The sequence below is a fragment of the Hemiscyllium ocellatum genome, chromosome 42, assembly GCF_020745735.1.
Source record: "Hemiscyllium ocellatum isolate sHemOce1 chromosome 42, sHemOce1.pat.X.cur, whole genome shotgun sequence".
NCBI classification, from domain to species: domain Eukaryota; kingdom Metazoa; phylum Chordata; class Chondrichthyes; order Orectolobiformes; family Hemiscylliidae; genus Hemiscyllium; species Hemiscyllium ocellatum.
Genome location: NC_083442.1, coordinates 10,645,702 through 10,666,034, shown reverse-complemented (window position 1 = coordinate 10,666,034; position 20,333 = coordinate 10,645,702). Strand labels below are relative to the sequence as shown.

At 42.1% G+C, this 20,333-nt stretch overlaps 1 protein-coding gene across 1 annotated transcript in view; it reads right to left on the bottom strand.

Moving 5' to 3' along the window:
• Positions 1–533: 533 nt before the first annotated feature.
• idh3a (isocitrate dehydrogenase (NAD(+)) 3 catalytic subunit alpha) overlaps positions 534–20,333 on the bottom strand; it is a 48,822-nt gene continuing 29,022 nt past the window's right edge. Inside the window, exons 8-11 of the mRNA XM_060853625.1 lie at positions 19,270–19,334; positions 6,337–6,421; positions 4,227–4,379; positions 534–1,081 (exon numbers count right to left, since the gene is read on the bottom strand). Of these exons, the coding sequence (XP_060709608.1) occupies positions 998–1,081; positions 4,227–4,379; positions 6,337–6,421; positions 19,270–19,334 (387 nt within the window). The 3' untranslated portion in view covers positions 534–997. The remainder of the gene's footprint in view (positions 1,082–4,226; positions 4,380–6,336; positions 6,422–19,269; positions 19,335–20,333) is intronic.

Here is a 20,333-nt window from a genome sequence, read left to right as displayed (position 1 = left end):
GAAATGGTTTCAACCCTAGTCATCAACATGACTGCTCATCTGATTTGAAGCTTAATTACGGGGAGCAAACAGTTACTGCTTTGAACTTAGATTATGGGTTTTGCCAAGTCAATTATTTTGCTAGAGTTTCTGCTGAACTTCATTATCACCAAATGTAAACTCTATAACAAACTAGTGCAAGTGGGCAGTAATCCTAAAGGCAATTTATATTGAAAATATTCCTGGATATATTTTAGTAATAACTTGGTGCATATAGCTTTATTAATACAGCTGATTATGGGTATTTCACAAAAATAAGCATTTCGAATCAATAATCAGTCCACCATACTTGAATAACAGCATTCATTAAATAACTAAAAATGACTTTTAAAAGCTGTACAGAACACTTTATATTAGTTTCACTGGTGTAGTCAATATTTTAGCGAATTTAAAAAATATTTAAAAGCTTTTAAAATGCACCCTTATGTCTGAAAAAGGGCATAACTTAAGGTCAGCAAATGTGTGCAATTAGATAAAGATTTGAAATGGTGATGTGATGTGATCAATTTTATGGTTGGAGCCAGTTTACAGCAAAATGTTTCCTTAAACAAGTACAAAAGCAGCTCAATTTGTGATTCCCATCTTCAACAGTGGAATAGAAGCAATGTCCAGTCTTTAAAGCAACAACATTTAAAAACAGCCTTTCAAGGAGTTGGCAAAATGGGAGAAGACATGTTGTAATACGTTTTAATTAAAGGGAATGGCATTGAACAATGAAATCTCATGACCAATCTCATTAGCAGCTTTCAATAAAAAAATCAACACAGTCAGTCTGAACAAAAAATACTCTAAATAGAAAACAAACTGGAATGCCACTAATGAAAGCAAATCAGAGCTTTCAATCAAAAGTTATGATAAATGTTGCAGGACATTTGACAATATACAGCAGTTGTTTGCATAGCAGTAACAGAGAATCCATCTATGTTGGAACTGGTATTGCAAGAAAATGAACGGTGACTCAATCATGATCTCGCACTCTTCGGCAGATTTCACTGGTAAACTCTGAACATTTAGAATTGCCTCCAAGATCTTTGGTCAGCACCTAGAAAAAGATCAGCATGGTTTAGCATGGGCAAGACACATGGAAAGGACTGATGGAACCTAGAGTTGTCAGACATGCACAATATCCATTGTCTCACAATGGAAAATAGCCATGAAATCTGTATACTAACAGGTGTGACTCCTATTGTGACCTAAGCTGATGGAAATACTGGCCAAGTCAAATCTGTGATAACTTTGTTTAGCTAACTTGGTTAGTTACTGTAATAGAGGTTGCAGATGTTCTTGAACAAAACATAACATTCTATTACAAAAGAAAATACAGTTAGATAGATTTCAACAAACGTTAAACATTCTAACTGTCCCCCCAATTCTATCCATTAGAGAATCAAGTCCAGAAAAATATTCTCCTATCTCAACTCAGTCTCATTTAAAATGACACCTTCTAGTTTTTCTCCCTCAAACTGTATAGACAATTTTATGGCCTAAACTTCTCAATTCTAGCAACCTGAAGATTTCTATTCCAAATCCTCCTGGTTTGAAAGTTTCACAATTAGGGAAAACACTGCTATTACAGTAAAATAAAACAAAGAAATCTGAAAGAGAAACAAATTGCTGGAGAAACTCAGCAGGCCTGGCAATACCTGTGGAGAGAAAGTAGAGTTAAGCAGAACTGAAAGAGGGTCACTGGACTAAAAACTCTGCTTTTTCTCACAGGTGCTGCCAGATTTTAGCTTCTCCCTCAAATCTATCCCAACATTATGCTGGACAGCATCCTGGGATTTTCTCACACCAGCTATCCTTTACAGATTAATCAGAACCCATTGAAAAGAACGGTGAGAACTTTCTCTTGAAAAGTGAATGTTAAGAATGAGGGAAGATAATGGAAAGGTTTGGCAAGCTGAATAAACTTTGAGAAGTTTTTCCATCAGACATAAAAAGGACATGGCCTCAATGAGGTAACATAACCATTGACAGGATAAATATTTTGAGACCAATGCTGCTGCAGTGGAAGCAGAATAGCAAACTAAAGCTTTCACAGAAATCTGAAGTTTCTGAATGGCATGTTGCACAGCATTTATCTTGAATAAGTGCAACTCTTCCAGTTGTTACTTCTCAGAAGCAGAAACAAATTCCATGACAAATACAGATTTTGACCACAATGTTTTGCTTCTATATATCAGCAATGTCTAATTGCAACAAAGCCCATACAATCATCTCACTTACATAAAATTCAACTCTTATAAGCATGCCAAACATCCCATTGCCCAGATGAGAATAGATATTGCCTGCAGGGGCTGCTGCAGCACGTGTCTCCATGCCTTCTCTGTCCTTCAGAGAAACACCTCCATTCAAACTGCCTGTATTTTAGAGCAGCACAGTGGTTAGCACTGCTGCCTCACAGCATCAGGGCCCTGGATCGTGTTTGGCTCATGCCTGCGTGGGTTTCCTGCAGGTGATCCGGTTTTCTCTCAGTCCAAAGATGTGCAGGTTAGAGGAATTGGCCATTGTGTTCAGGGATGTATAGGTTAGGTACATGAGTCAGGGGTAAAATATAGGGTAGGGGGAATAAGTCTGGGTGGGTTACTCTTTGGAGGGTCGGTGTGGACTTGTTGGGCTGAAGGGCCTGTTTCCAAACTGTAGAGATTCTCTGGATCTCTCTGTATTCACCAACATCTATAAACTCCCCTCAGTTTCTCTAACTACTTACAACTTTACTGAACTGCCTTGTGTTTTACTATTTCACTGTACTGCCTGGTTTAGAACAGAACATGCATGTTCTATGTGCAACTAGACATCTGAGTGTTATTGCTCCTTAGGTCCCTTTTACATCTTTCCCCTCTCACTTTAAAATGTATGCCCTCTAGTATGGACTCCCTACCCTGAGAAAAAGACCTTGACTATTCATTCTATGTCCCTCATGAATTTATAAACTTTGAAAAGATAACCCCTCAGCCTCCAAAAGCTCCAGGGAGAAAAGCCCCAGCCTATACAGCCTTTACCTATAGATCAAACCCTACCAGAATGCAATATCTCACACTTATCTAAATTCAATTCCATCTGCCACCCCTCGGTGGCACCCCTTTTTTCCATACATCATATATGTTTCAGAAATGACAGCCAGACTACTAAGACCCCTCGGAATCCGAGTAGCACACAAACCCACCAACACTCAATCAAAAACTAAAACTTAAAAGACCCAGTACAACCCATGGACAAAACCTAAGTCGTCTACAAAATTCCATGCAAGGACTGCTACAAACACTATGTAGGACAAACAGGAAGAAACGTTAGCCACCAGCTAGCCACAAAAAGACACGACCCTCTCTCCCTCGTAGCCCTACACACGGCGGGAAAAAAAAACACAATTTCAAGTGGGACAACACATCTATCCTGGGATAGGCTAAGGAAAGACATGCCAGAGAATTCCTAGAGGCCTGGCACTCCAACTACAACGCCATCTATGAACCCCTCAGAAAACGAACAGGAAATGACATCACTACAAACCCCAGGAACCCCATCCAGGACAAACATAGAAAGCAGGAGACAACAGCTTCGCTTCACTTGGAGGTCACCACTGATGATGTTACCTAGCCAGGTAATGAAAAGTCTGGATATCAAACCTACAGCTCAGCGAGCAAACCTACACCCTAAACTAACAGGAACATACTGTCTCTGAACACTCATTTTCAAAGGTCTCCCGTTTTTCAACTGTCACTTCATCCATGATCTTCCTTCCCCAATCAACTTTCAGAAGTTCCTGCCTAATACCATCAAAATTGGCCTTACTCCAATTTAGAACTTGAACCTTTGGATCAGGTCTATCCTTTTTCATAATTATTTTAAAAAACTAACAATTATGATCACTTGCCTTAAAATGCTCCCCCACTCATCTCAGTTACTTTTCCTTCACAAGTAGGTACATCTACATATCCATCCAAACCCTAAACACTATGGCAGTCCCAATCCATGTTTGGAAAGTTAAAATCCCCTATTACAATCCTATTATCTTTATAGAAATCAGTTTTGTAATGCACCTTTCACAAACAGAGCTTATGGCTGTCAGGTTTGGGGAAGGCACTGACTGTTGGAGGTAAACCAAGTTTATAAGTGCTCAGTTGTTGAAAGAGGATCAAGTGGTCCTGAAATGCTGATGTGTTTCTGGAATTTATTTGTAGCATACCTACCTTTCCATCCTTAATTGTTTCAAAGCAGGCAGCTTCTATTTTTTTAGCATGATCATGGAGTTCAATGTGTCGCAGCATCATTACAGCACTCAACAGGAGTGCTGTGGGATTTGCCAAATCCAACCCAGCAATGTCTGGCGCAGTTCCATGAACCTGGAGAACACAACAGAAGGCAATCAGCAAAGCACACTTGATCCTAGTGCAAGCATTTACACAAATGCCTCTAATTTTTCACAAGATACAGGAAAATTATTAGTTGCACTGAACAAGTCCACAATTTTACAGTGATGCTAAGAGGAGAGGGTGATGCAGTGGTAATGGCGTAATCAGGAGGTGAAGGCCAAGGTGGAACTTAAATCCAAAAGCTAGCCAGTAGTAGTGATCATGACATTATAAAAGGGTTCCTGATTCCAAAGGTTGGCCAGGGAACTTGAGAACAGGAGCCATCAGCAGTTCAAGCCTGGTCTACCATTCTATTAGATGATGGCTGAATGAGGTCCTTCAGTAAGCCAGGATTATTTGCCCTGTATTATCTCAAACAAATATCAGTGAACACATCTTGCTTTGAACCCTCACTCTTCTTGCATCTCCATAAGATATAGGAGCATAAGTAGGCCATTCAGCCCTTCAGATCTTCTCTGTCCTTTAATGAGATGACTAATTTGATAATCAACTCCACTTTTGCCTTTTACACCATAACCTTCATCCCCATACTGATTAAGTATCTGTCTCAGCCTTGAATCCAGCTTCAAAAGCCCTGTGGTAAAGAATCTCACAGATCCACTATTATCCAAAAGAATAATTTTCTCATGTCTTAAATGGATGACCTCTTATTCTGATCCATTTGTTCATGGCTTGCCCACAAGGGGAAAGCAATCTCTCCATATGTACCCTGGCAAGTCCTTCAAGAATCTATTTATGTTTCAATAAGGTTACCTCTCATTCTTCTGAACTCCAATGAGTACATGTCCAAATTACTCCATCTCAAGAAAATCTTTACATATCCAGAATCAACCAAATGAACCTTCTCTGGACTATTTCTAGTGTCAGTACATCTTCCCTTGGATAAGGTGGCCAAAACTGTTCACAGTATTCCAACTGTAAGTCTAACTAATGTCTTATATAGTTTGAGAAAGACTTCACTATTTTTACACTCTATTCCCTTTGAAATATTGGGCAACAGTCCATTTGTGTTCCCTAATTCCTGATGAACCTGGATGCTAACTTTGGGATTCAACAATGAAGATACCCAAATCCCTGTTCTGCAGCTTTAATATTCAGCTCCTCTATTATTCCTGCCAAAGTGCATAACCTCACGTATTCCCATATTACATCCCATCTGCCAAGGTTTTATCTATTCACTTAACTGTCTATATCACACTATCGATGTTGTCACCCTCACTACTAGTCTTTCTCTATTTATTTTTGTGTCATACGCAAACTTGAGTATAGTACAAGTTCTCTCATTCACATTAATTTAAATAATCGTAAATAATTGTGGCCTATGCACTGACCCCTTGGCACACCACTAGTTACTGCTTGCTATCCTGAAAATGTTCCCTTCATCCCTATTAGTTAACTAATCCTCGAATCTCGCTAATGTACTCTATTACCATTGGCTCTTAACTTAGTCAGCAGCCTTGACAGCAATACCTCAAACACCTTTTAGAAATTCAAACATATTACATCTACTAGTTCTCCTTTATCTGCCTTTGATCAGTTTTCAACAGCATCAACCTCTCACCTCATTTAAAATCCTCATTTCCTATTGTTCCATGCCAGTTTAAAAAAACCTTAGCTAGCATCACTGCTTTCTTCCTACAGCTTCTGCAAGAGTAACTTTTCCAGCCTGTGACTTCACCCTCTTGTTCCTGTGCTCACTGCCCAATTTTCCTTCCCTGTTTCTATGTTAAACCCCATTGTCTGCATTTATGACAGTTGCAGGCGTGGGTGTAACCTGAACAAGGCCTGCCAACATTGTTAAATAAGCACAATGTTCCATATCAGAGTTGCCATCTCACAAGTGAATTTCATTCATTTAAAATGTACATTTGTACACGTAGCATGTTTGAAGATCATTTCAATCTTTGAGAGATACGACTCATCTTACAGACTCAAATATTGCAACTCCGTTTTCCCCAATGTTTCCACTTGGTGTAACTCCTAGGCCTCCAATTAGTCCAGCACATAGATCACTGAAAGACAAAAAATATCCATGAGGAACATTTAGTAGTGGAGTCAACACCAGCTGGCCATTACATGCAGAGCCCATCAACCTCCTGGTGACAACAGGTAGAGCCCAATGCTGTCACCAAGAGTGCAAAACAGAACAGATATTGAACAGATCCAGCAACTCAAGATTGGGTATCCATGAGGTGTTATAAGCCATGAGGTGTTACAGTAGCATTACTGTACGCAATACAATTTGTAATCTTAAGCTTCAACATACCCCTCGCTCTATCATTACCAACAATCCTAATGCATTGAAGAGGGCATGCCAGTAGCAGCAGCTGGAATATCTAAAAATGAGGTGTCAACCTGGTAAAGCTACAAACAGAACTGCCTGTATGCCAATAAGCAGCAATCAAAGAGTTACAAGCAATTCCACAGTCTACGCTCCGCAGCCCTGCCACATCCAGTCGAATGTGATTGTGGGCAACTAAACAATTCATCGGAGGAGGATATTCCATAAACATGCTCATCTTCAATGATGGGGAGCTCAGCACATCAATACAAAATATAAGACCAAAGCTTTCCCAACCACCTTCAGTCAGAAGCGTCCAGCAGGTAACCTATTTTGGTCTCTTCTGGTGGTCCCCAACATCAGATAGTTAGTTTCAGCCAATTCAATTCATGCCATTTGATATCAAGAAACTACTCAAGGCGGTGGATACAGCAAAGTTACAAGTTCTGACAACATTCTCAAGGAACATACTGCAGAACTTGCTGCATCTTAAGCCAATCTGAACCAGTACTGTTACAACACTGGCATCTACCCAAATATGTTGTAATTTAGCAGAGATGGTGACATAAGCTTACAAAGCGAGAGGATCTCACAGCATTAAAGAGCACCCACTGGATTACAATATCCAGCGTGAGACAAGGAAGGGGAGAGAAAAATAGTAAAACATCAATAATGTTAAAAGGAGAAATGATAAATAGGCAAAAGTAATGATTCTTTACTTGAATGTGCAATATTTATATTAAAAATGAATTAACTGCACAAATACAGGTCAATGTGTCTGGTATGATTTTATAACCACATGATACAGTTACAAGGAGATCAAAGCTGGGAACTAAACATTCAAGGATATTCAACTTTTCAAAAGGAAAGGCAGGAGCAAAGGGTGGAGTAGCATCATTAGTATGGCATGAAGTAAGTACGAGCCATCAGCAATACCACAACAAGAAACAATCCTGGACTGGAAGATGTAGAAACTAATCAGGTACGAGTTAATTTTGGATCTTAATATACAATGATGCAGATTTAATAAATGACATCAGAGTAAAAGATCCCCTCGGAAATAGTGACCATAACATTTTAGCATGCTGTTTGAGGGGGAGAAACTAGAATCAGGAACAGCTGTATTAAACTTCAATAAGTGCAATCAAAGAATGAGAGTCAAGCTAGCTGGAGTGAATGGGGAAAGTAATAAAAATGGTTGTGGAACAATGGCTGATATTTAGGAAACTAGCTCATGGCTCACAACTAAGATAGACCCCAGTGAGAAAGAGGGATTTTACGAAGGGAATGAGTAAATCATGATTAAGCAGGGAAGTTCAGGATAGCATTAAAGTAGAAGAAAAAACAAGGTGGCAAAGATATGGGAAAAACAAAGTAAGCCAAAAGATTGGGACAGTTTCAAAACCAAAAACAAAAATGACCAAAGAAAAGAGGAAGAGTTAAACTTGGAGGGTAAACTTGCAAATAATATCAAGATGAACAGCAAGAGCCTCTGTAAATATATATAAAAAAAGAAAGGCCAAAGTTATCTTTTTGAGAAAAAGGCTGGGGAAATAATACTGCAGAAATAGGCAGAGGAATTGAATACATGCTTTGTACCAGTCTTACAGTAGACTACACTAACAGTATTCCAAATATTCTCAATCGGGGCAAGGAGAGGAAATAGACAATATCTATTACTGGAGATAAAGCACCAGAGAAACTAATAGGCTAATAAGTTGAAGACCTGGATTTGATAGGATGATTCCTAGGATGTTAAAAGTAGCAAAGTACAGGGTGAATTCCAAGAATTATTAGTTAATGGAAAAAACCACAAAGGATCAGAACACAGCCAATGTAATAACATTTAAAATGAGAAGGAGCCAAAAATACAGGTAACTACAGGTCAATTAGCTTAGCATCTGTTCTTTGGAAAAAGTCAAAGTCTATTAGCAGTAATAGTAATGGCAGAGCATTTAGAAATACAGTATACAATCAAGTAGAGTCAGCATGGCTTTATGGAAGGGAAATCATAAAGAACAAACATATTAGAATTTTGAAATAGCAACAAGCAAAATAGATACAAATTTAATGTAATATCTTTGGAATTACAAAGGGCATTTCATAAGGTATCACATGTCAGGATACTGGAGATAAAAAGCCATGTTTTAAAGATGGTTTATTAGCAAGATGATAAGATTGGCTAACTAATAGAAGAGAGAGTTGGGAGATGGGTGGGGGAAACAAGCAGGAAGTTTCAGGATGATAAGCTGTAACTAGTGGAGTATCATATCATCAGTGCTGAGGCCAGTTATTTACAATATAGTTTACTGTATTGAATGAGGGAAGTAAATGTACAATCACCAAGTTTACAGATGACCTACGAATAGATGGGAAGGCAAGCGCTGAGGATGATAAAGCTTGCAGGCTGTGCAAGCGGGAAAACATGTGACAGACAGAATATAAACTGGGTAAATATGCATTTTGGCATGAAGTTAAATATTATTATAAATAGACAAAGACTGCAGAAAATTGAAACACACAGGGATTTGGTAATGCTTATTCATGAATCACAAATGGATCCTATAAGTTCATCAGGTATAAGACGAATGGATTGTTGCCCTACGTTTCAAAGGGATGGGGTATAAAAATAGTGAGATCTTGCTCAAATCATAGAAAACACTAGTTAGACCACAGTTGGTAATGTGAACAGTTCTGGGCACCTTATTGAACGGAAGATGCACTGGCATTAGAGATAGTCCAGAGAAGAGTAATTGAGTTGATTCTGGGTACATAGGGATTTTCTTATGAGGAGAGATCGAGTTAGTTAAGACCTGTAGTAATTGGAGTTTAGAAAAATGAGAAGTGACCTTATTGAAATACAAGATTCTTAAGGGACTTGGCAGAGAATGTGCTGTAGGTAGTAAGGATTATTTCCCCTAATGTCTGAGACTAGAGGGCATAATCTCAGTATAGGGAATCCCTGTTAAGACATGGATGAGGTGGAATTTTCTCAGACAATGGTGAATCTGTGGCAAGTTTTAACACACACAGCTATCAAAGGTGAGTTGTTAAACATATTCAAGGCTGAGATAGATTTTTAACTCTCAATGCCCCTGGTGATTATGTTAAAAAGGCTGGAAAATGGAAGCTGAGGATTATCAGATCAGCCACGATCTCAGTGAATGGAGAATGACAGACTGAATGGCCTACTTCTGCTTCCTAGGCAAAAAGGAAGGCAACTATCCCACATCCGAATTCAGTCCATCATCACCAAAGTGAAAGATGTCATGAAGTGCTATCAAGCAACACCCGCTTACTGATGTTCAGTTTGGGTTCTACCAATGCTACTCACCACCTTATTACAGCCTTGGTTCATGCAAGGTCTGTGAAGGTTGCAGTCATACCTGGCACATAAGATGATAATTATGTTTTTTGGAGGTCAGTCATTTCAGCTCCAGGTATCGCTGCAGGAGTTCCAGAGTAGTATCGTAGGCCCAATCATCTTGAGCTGTGTCACTCAACAACAGGTCAGAAATTGAGATGTTCATTGGTGAGTGCACAATATTCAGCACTAATTATGACTTCTCAATCTGAAGCATGATTTGGAGATGCCAGTGTTGGAACTGGGGTGTACAAAGTTAAAAATCACAACACCAGGTTATAGTCCAACAGGTTTAATTGGAAGCACACTAGCTTTCAGAGCGAAGCTCCTTCATCAGGAGATAGTGGAGGGCTCGATCGTAACACAGAATTTATAGCAAAAATTTGCAGTGTGATGTAACTGAAATTATACATTGAAAAATTGATTGTCTGTTAAGCCTTTCATCTGTTAGAATACAGTGATAGTTTCACTTCTTTCACGTGTAAGTCACAAAACCTTTTCTTTAAAGTTGCATTCTCGGGTTAGCTGTTAACAATGGTGATAGCTGGACAATATGCTGAAGGTGTTAGCCACCTGTGTTTTCTGTCTACGACCTGATGTTTAGATTGATTCTAATCTAAAAAGTGAGATAACAGAGTTTTAAATAAATTCATGCAGTTTTTGAGCTCAGAGTTCTACATAAACATATGCAGTTTTTGAGCAAAGTGCAATGTAACTCTGCAAGTATAAATTCACCCCACAAAATATGTGTGTGTGTGTCTGTTTGGGGGGGGGGGTGGCGGGAGTGAGTGAGCGCATAGAGAGCGCGCGTAGAGTGCAGAGTGTCTTAAGCCTGTGAGGGGGTGCATGTGAGAATGTGGGAGTGTGTATCTATAACGGTGTGTGTGGGTGTCTGTGTCCATGTCTGTGTACCTGTGCCCGTGTGTATGTGAGAGTGTGTATGCATGTAGTGCAATGGTGATCACCTGTAATTTGACATGAACCCAAGGTCCCGGTTGGAGGCCCTCCCTGTGGGTACCGAACTTAGCTATCAGCCTCTGCTCGGCCACTTTTCTCTGCTGCCTGTCCCGAAGTCCACCTTGGAGGATGGTCACCCGAAAGTCCGAGGCTGAATGTCCTGGACCACTGAAGTGTTCCCCAACTGGGAGGGAGCCTTCCTGTCTGTCGTTTGTTGTGCGGTGCCCATTCATCCGTTGTCGTACCCTTTGCTCGGTTTCCCCAATGTACCACGTCTCCGGGCATTCTTGCCTGCAACGTATAAGATAGACAGCGTTGGCCGAGTCACATGAGTACCCTCCATGCACAAGGTGGGAGGTGTTCCCACGCGTAATAGTGGTATCTGTGTCCACAATCTGACACGTCTTGCAGCGTCCACAGTGACAGGGTTATATGGAGTTGTCCTGAGAGCTGGGCAGTTTGCTACGAACAATGATCTGTTTGAGGTTTGGCAGTTGTTTAAAGGCAAGTAGTGGAGGTGTGGGGAAGGTCTTGGTGAGGTGCTCATCCTCACTGATAATGCGTTGCAGGTCACGAAGAACATGGCATAATTTTTCAGCCCCTGGGAAGTACTGAACAACGAAGGGAACCCTGTCAGTTGCAGCACGTGTCTGTCTCCTGAGATGGTCATTACGGTTCCTTGCTGTGGCACGTCAGAACTGGCGGTCGATGAGTAGGGCATCGTACCCCGTTCTGGAGAGGGCATCCTTGAGTACTTCCAGGTGTCTGTCACATTCCTCCTCATCTGAGCAGATTCGGTGTATGCGTAGGTTTTGTCCATAGGGAATGGCTGTTTTAATATGTTTTGGGTGGAAGCTGGAGAAGTGTAGCATCATGAGGTTGTCTGTGGGTTTGCGGTAGAGTGTGGTGTCCGTCCTTGATGGAGACGCACGTGTCCAAGAATGGGACAGTTGAAAGTAGTCCATGGTGAGTTTGATGGTGGGATGAAAGTTGTTGATGTCACGGTGTAGTTTTATCAGTGACTCCTCGCCATGGGTGCAGAGGAAGAAAACGTCATCAATGTACCTGGTGTACAATGTTGGTTGGAGATCATGCGTAGGGAAGAAATCTTGTTCGAACCTGTGCATAAAAATGTTGGCATATTGGGTCCCCATGGCTGTTCCATGTGTCTGGATGAAGAATTGGCTGTCAAAGGTGAAGACGTTATGATCAAGGATAAAGCAGATGAGTTGTAGGATGGTGTTTGGAGATTGGCAGTTGTTGGTGTTGAGTACTGAGGCTGTTGCCACGATGCCATCCTTGTGGGGGATGCTGGTGGAGAGTGCGGAAATGTCCATTGTGACGAGGAATGTTCCCGGTTCGACTGGTCCCTGGGTGCTGAGTTTCTGTAACAAATCCGTAGTGTCGCGACAGAAGCTGGAGATCCCCTGTACAATAGATTTCAAGATGACTTCCACATAGCCAGAGAGATTCTCACATAGGGTCCCATTGCCCGACACAATGGGACACCCCGGTGTGTTGGCTTTGTGTACCTTTGGAAGGCAGTAGATGTCGCATACGCGAGAAGTACGTGGGATGACGGTGCGTAGGGAACTCTGAAGGACTGGATCCAAAGTTCTGATCAGTGTGTTTAATTCACGGGTGTGTTCTTTGGTCGGATCAGCTGGTAGTTGCCTGTAGTGTTCCTGGTTGTTCAGTTGCTGGAACACTTCCTTGCAGTAATATGTTCTATTCTGAATGACAATGGCTCCTCCTTTATCTGCTGGTTTGATGACAATGTTGTCATTGGTTTTGAGAGCCTGGATGGCATTGCATTGTGAATGGGTGATGTTTTGCTCTACCTTGTGGGTACGGCTGATGAATCTGGTATTTATATATTTCCTGACAGTTTGAGCGTACATGTCAAGCCCAGGGCAGCGGCCCTCCGGTGGGGTGCCCCTAATCACTTTTTAGATTAGAATCAATCTAAACATCAGGTCATAGACAGAAAACACAGGGGGCTAACACCTTCAACATAATGTCTAGCTATCACCATTGTTAACCGCTAACCTGAGAATGCAACTTTAAAAAAAGGTTTTGTTATTTACACATGAAAGAAGTGAAACTATCATTGTATTCTAACAGATGAAAGACTCAACAAACAATCAATTTTTCAACGTATAAATCAGTTACATCATACTGTAAATTTTTGCAATAAATTCTGTTAGGATTGAGCCCTCCACTATCACCTGATGAAGGAGCATCGCTCCGAAAGCTAGTGTGCTTCCAATTAAATCTGTTGGACTATAACCTGGTGTTGTGAGATTTTTAACAATCTGAAGCAGTCCATGTCCAAATGCAGCAAGACCTGGACAACATATAGGCTTGGGCTAGACAAGTGGCAACTAACATTCTCTCTGGTCAGAGATGGCCAGATAATTTCTTGTCTAACTAGAGTCAGAGTGAGAAACAACAGCAACCGGACTGAAGACCCAGGCTACAAGTCAACCAAGCTTGCACCCACACTGTACTCCTCTATAACACAAAGTGGGTAAAATGCAAGGCAGGACAAAAAGGTGAACAATTTCCACCTTCACTGACTCAGATGTGACCTTGGCATCCTTTGCAGGAAGGAGATACTACTTCACAGGATGACGTCGGGTGCTTTCAGACTAGAACAGGCATTGGCAAAGTCTCCATAGTCCTACCAGACTATAGGGCTGCTCTCTCATCGGAAATAAATGACTGGTGGTGGTTTTAACCCGATAGAATAAAATTTCGATAGTGTGCAAACAGGCCACTTGGCCCAACAAGTCCACACCAACCTTCCGAAGAGTAATCCAGTCAGAGCCATTCCCCTACCAGATTGCTCTGCATTTACCCCTGACTAATGCACCTTACACACACATCCCAGAACACTATGGACATTTTAGCATGGCCAATCCACCTAACCTGCACATCTTTAGACTGTGGGAGGAAATTGGAGCATCCAAAGGAAACCCACGCAGACACGGAGAATGTGCAAACTCCATACAGACAGTCATCAGTGGCTGGAATTGAACGAAGATCCCTGGCTATGAGGCAGTAGTGCTAACCACTGAGCCACTGTGCCACCCTGTCTCAGGAAAGGAAAGTTTGTGAAGGACTGTCCTTCAAAGCAACCTCAGCCGGTGAGGATTGATCAAATCACCCCCCCCCACCAAAACCTTCTAAATTCTAGAGAAAACAGACTTAATTTATATCTCCTCTCCTTAACCACTGACCTTAACCCTTGAAGTCGAAGTATCATTCTTGGAAACCTATGTTGTACGCTCTCCAAGGCCAATACAGAGGAATCTCAATTATCCGAATATTGGATTATCCGAAGGAGAGGTCAAGGTCCCACTATAAACATTACGTCAAAGGCGTGTGTCCAAGATTGATCACGTCTTTTGTTTATAGTGATTAAATGTTTAGGGTGTAGGTTTGCTCGCTGAGCTGTAGGTTTGATATCCAGACGTTTCATTACCTGACTAGGTAATATCATCAGTGGTGACCTCCAAGTGAAGCAAAGCTGTTGTCTCCTGCTTTCTATTTATATCTTTCTCCTGGATGGGGTTCCTGGGGTTTGTGATGTCATTTCCTGTTCGTTTTCTGAGGGGTTGATAGCTGGCATCTAGATCTATGTGCTTTGTGGTTGGAGTGTCAGGCCTCTAGGAATTCTCTGGCATGTCTTTGCTTAGCCTGTCCCAGGATAGATGTGTTGTCCCAGTCAAAAAAGTGGTTATTTTCATCCGTGCGTAGGGCTATGAGGGAGAGGGGGTCATGTCTTAAAAGTGATTAAAAGTGCTGCAGAGAACAGTCCTGGACTAATGGGAGCGCAGGCACCGTCTTTAAATGACTGACCCCCCCATCCCCCTAGAGTTCTACACAGGCATGTACTGTACGGGGCAAACATGGGCGGGGGGCCGGTGTTAGGGGCAGGTGGGGGGGGGTGCAGTGTCAGGGCGGGCAGGGTCAGTGTCAAGGGCAGGCAGGGGGTGCTGTGTCGGTGACAGGCGGGGGCAGCAGTAACGGGCAGGGGTTGGTGTCAGGGTGGGTGTGGGGCAGTGTTGGACATAACTTGCGGAGGGTCAGTGGCCGGTGTTGGGGACAGGTGTCGGCTCGCACGCGCTGTGCTGCTGCTGCTAATCGCCCGAGTAGGGAGGAGACTTAATAGAAAACTCACAGCCCCAGAGCAAAGTCATTGAATCAGTTAACCGAATAATCGATTATCCAAATAAAATAGTTTGGATAATCAAGGTTCCTCTATATATCCTTTCTAAAGTGGTCACATGTCTGAGGAAGGGGATGTTTGTGAAGTAGAATCCTTCAAAGCAACTTCAGCTAGTGGCGATTAAACCCAAGCTGTCGGCATTACCATGTATTTCTTTATCTTTACTTTATAGGAATTCAGCCCTTGAGCTTGTTCAACGAGATCATGGCTGATCTATGGCCTAACCCCAGATTCCTGTTTTTGACCCATATCCCTTAAGACCTTCGCTTCACAAAAAAATGATCTGAGATTTATAATTAACTGATTTAGCATCCACTGATGTTTGTGGAAGAATTCCAAACACTTAGCATGCTTAGAACTCATGAAATACAGGGAGAACTAGCCATTTGGATACAGAACTGGCTCAAAGGTAGAAGACAGAGGGTGGTGGTGGAAGGTTGTTTTTCAGACTGGAGGCCTGGTACCAGTGGAATGCCACAAGGATCGGTGCTGGGTCCACTACTTTTTGTCATTTACATAAATGATTTGGATGCGAGCATAAGAGGTACAGTTAGTAAGCTTGCAGATGACACCAAAATTGGAGGTGTAGTGGGCAGCGAAGAGGGGTTACCTCAGACTAAAACAGGATCTGGACCAGATGGGCCAATGGGCTGAGAAGTGGCAGATGGAGTTTAATTCAGATAAATGCAAGGTACTGCATTTTTGGAAAGCAAATCTTAGCAGGACTTATACACTTAATGGTAAGGTCCTAGGGAGTGTTGCTGAACAGAGACCTTGGAGTGCAGGTTCATAGCTCCTTGAAAGTGGAGTGGCAAGTAGATAGGATAGTGAAGGCGGCGTTTGGTATGCTTTCCTTTATTGCTCAGAGTATTGAGTACAGGAATTGGGAGGTCATGTTGTGGCTGTACAGGACATTGGTTAGGCCACTATTGGAATATTGCGTGCATTTCTGGTCTCCTTATATTGGAAAGATGTGAAACTTGAAAGGGTTCAGAAAAGATTTACAAGGATTAGATTAGATTAGACTACTTACAGTGTGGAAACAGGCCCTTCGGCCCAACAAGTCCACACCGACCCGCCGAAGCGCAACCCACCCATACCCTTACATTTTACCCCTTACCTAACACTACGGGCAATTTAGCATGGCCAATTCACCTGACCCGCACATCTTTGGACTGTGGGAGGAAACTGGAGCACCCGGAGGAAACCCACACAGACACGGGGAGAACGTGCAAACTCCACACAGTCTGTCGCCTGAGTCGGGAACTGAACCCGGGTCTCAGGCGCTGTGAGGCAACAGTGCTAACCACTGTGCCACCGTGCCGCCCATGTTGCCAAGATTGGAGGATTTGAGCTATAGGGAGAGGCTGAACAGCTGGGGCTGTTTTCCCTGGAGCATCGGAGGCTGAGGGGTGACCTTATAGAGGTTTACAAAATTATGAGGGGCATGAAGAGGATAAATAGGCAACCCCTGGAGTTGGGAAGTCCAGAACAAGAGACCTAAGGGGCAACTTTTCACGCAGAGGGTGGTACGTGTATGGAACGAGCTGCCAGAGGAAGTGGTGGAGCTGGTACAATTGCAATATTTAAGAGGCATGTGGATGGTTATATGCATAGGAAGAGTTGAGGGATATGGGCCAGATGCTGGCAGGTGGGACTAGATTGGGTTGGGATACCTGGTCGGCATGGATGGGTTAGACCAAAGGGTCTGTTTCCATGCTGTACATCTCTATGACCACCCTTTGCATGTAGAACTGCTGCCCAACATAGTGCCTGAATGGTCTGGCCCTCATTTTTTAGGCTATGCCCCTGAGTTCTAAAATCCTCAACTAGTGGAAATATCAACTGTCTTTTCCTGCTAATATTTTGAAAACTTTGATCAAATGACTCCCTTAAATCTTCTAAATTCTAGAGAAAACAGGTATAATCTGCATAATCTCTCCTCAACCACTGAACTTAACACCTAAAATCCAAGTATCATTCTTGGAAATCTATGCTGTACTCTCTCCAAGACCAATATATCCTTTCTAAAGTGGTGCCCAGATCTGCACACAGTATTCCAAGTGGGGTCTGACCAGGCCTTTGTATAGCTGCAGTGTCTATCCCTCACTAAAAAGGCACATGCAAATGAGACATGAAGATGGCAGAAATTGGCTGACAATGGCAAGATATTTGCAAAGGACATAATAGAATTTTCACTGCAACAGAAGATAAAGTAGTCCAATCTGAAACTAATGTCATAAATCTAAAAAGAAGGAAACTACAAAAGTATGAAAAGGTGGACAAGTAATAGTTCATATTTAAGGGATAACTTCATGCAATGCAGCAGTTATGTATATTTGAACAGGAAAAGTGACCAACGATAGTTATCAAAAAAAAACTAAAGACAGTATCAGATTCAATAGAGGAGTCATATAACGTTGCTCGAAAAAGTATCAAGCTTGAAGACTGAGAAAATTCAGTATTCAAAGGAGGATTAAGAGGTTGCTTCAAAAGATTAAAAATAAAGCATGGGAGGAAAGGACTAAGTCTCTATTAGTGTAAAAATAAGAGAGATAAGTGAAGACAAATGTCTGTACAGTTCCATTTATATAACAGAAGGTGGTACCAACTGGGGCATTGCAGGGATCATTGCCTGGATTCTAGCTATTTACAATATATATCAATGACGTGAATATGGGAATTAATTGCAATATTTCCAAGTTTGCTGAAAACATAAAACTTAGTAGAATTATGAATGGTGAGGAGAGTGCAAAGAACCTTCAAGCTGATTCAGACAAGTTAAGTGAGTGGACAAGTGCATGGCCGGTACAGTCTGATGTGAGTAAGTGAGAAGTGATGAAACTTTGGTCGGATAAACAGAATTGCAGAGTATTATTTCAAAAGTGATACACCAAGAAATGTTGATTTACAAAAAGGATCTGGGTGCTTGCCCACCAATCATGAAAGCAAGAATGCATGTGCGACAAGCAGTTAGGAAAGCAATTCATTGCAAGAGGGTTGCATCATAGGAGGAAGAAGGTCTTACTGCAACTGCACAAGGTCTTGGTAAGACCAGACCTGCTGGAGTATTGAGCGCAATTTTGGTCTCCTTACCCAAGAAAGGCAATATTTGCTTTAAAATGAATGCAGTAAAAGTTCACCAGAATGACTTGGAGTGACAAGTCTGTCACTGAAAAGGAGAATTTGGGACAACTGGGCCTGTATTGTCTGTGACAAAATTGCAGACTTATCTACCACAGAAAGCTGTACAAGCCAAGTGACTGAATAAATTAAGAAAGATATGCGTAACTTTCCAGACGCTAGAGGAGTGGGTTCAATGGACTGAATGGCCTACACCTCCAGTTTTCTACATGACACGGAGGCTAACTGTTTGGGACAGGTGAACAGAGATGAAAAGCTCAACTGGCCAAAGACAGCAATGAATTACATAGCCTTGCATCCACCATCTTCCTCTGCAGCAAATACTCTAAAGTGAGCTCCTAAGCCATGGCTCAGCAGTTAGGACTACTGCCTCTCAGCGCCAGGGACCCAGGATCGATTCCAGCCTCGGGAGATTGTTTGGAGTTTGCACATTCTCCAAGTGTCTGCGTGGATTTCCTCTGGGTGCTCCAGTTTCTTCCCATAGTCCAAAGATGTGCAGGTTAGGTGGATTGGCCAAGCTAAATTGCCCAGTGTTCAGGGGTGGGTAGGTTAGGTGCATTAGTCAGGGGAAATGTAAAGTAATAAGGTAGGGTAATGGGTCTAGATGGTATACTCTTCGGAGGGTCAGTGTGGACTTGTTGGGCCTAACGGCCTGTTTCCACATTATAGGATTCTAAGAGTCAGACAATGCCTAACAGTTGAGCACCATGAGGCAAACTACGTTTCTCAGAAACAAACAGTACTTGGACTTGGTGCAACACAGCCACAGCAAATAACATGAAAAATGTCTGGACACATTCCCAATGTCATTCATAACATGAATTCGTGAACTGCTAAAGCCAAGAGCCAGCAGAGAACAGCTTACACCTGGTATACTCACCTTAAAATATCACCATAGAGGTTCGGCATTACAAGTACATCGAACTGTGAAGGGTCCTGCACCATCTGATAAAAGAAACATTTTTATTAAATATTTTGTATGACCAAAACCATTTCTGAAAAAAAAAAGCCAACTTGCAATCTTTGGCAATTTCAGAGTTTGAGAACAGCATCAGTCTGGGAATTAGCATTGAGGGAGGAGGTATTAGCAGGCTTGCAAGTGGATAAATTGCTAGGTCCGTTACCCAAGACTTTTGAGGGAGGTAAGGGAGGAGATTGCAGGGGTAGTGACATTAATTTTCATATTCACTCGCTCTTCAGGAGGGATGCAACCATTATTCAAGAAGGATGGCAGTGATAAACTAGGAAACGACAGGCCAGTGAATCTAACATCTGAAAGGAAATTTCTGGAAAAAAAATCCAAAAATGTAGAATTTATCTCCACTTGGAGAGGTGGGAATTAATCAAGGACAGTCAGCATGGCTTTGAAGGGGAAATCATGTCTAACAAACATGATTGCATTTTTCAAAGTGGTGACTAGGTGTGTTGATATCAGAATCCCAACAATGTGGAAACAGCCCCAACGGCTAAACAAGTCGAGACTGACTCTGAAGAATAACCCTCCCAGAGCCATTCCCCTACCTTATTATCCTATATCTACCCCTAACTACTGCAACTAACCTACAGATCCTGAACACTATGGGCAATTTAGCTTTGGCCAATTCACCTAACCTGTACATTTTTGGATTGTAGCAAGAAACCAGAGCACCCGGCGGAAACCCATGCAGATCCAGGGAGAATGTCTCTGTGGAGTTTGCACAGTCACCCTCGACTGGAATTAAATTCAGTCCTTGGTACTCTGAGGCAGCAGTGCTAACCACTGAACTGCCGTGGCACCCACAGTGCAGTAGATGCAGTCTACGGACTTCAGTTATGCTCCTGACAAGGTCTCTAATGACCGACTGGTTAAGAAGCTAGGAGCTCATGGGATCTAGGGCAATTTTGCAAATTGAATTCAAAATTGGTTTTGTGGCAGGAAGCAGGGGGTGATGAAAGGGTGTTTTT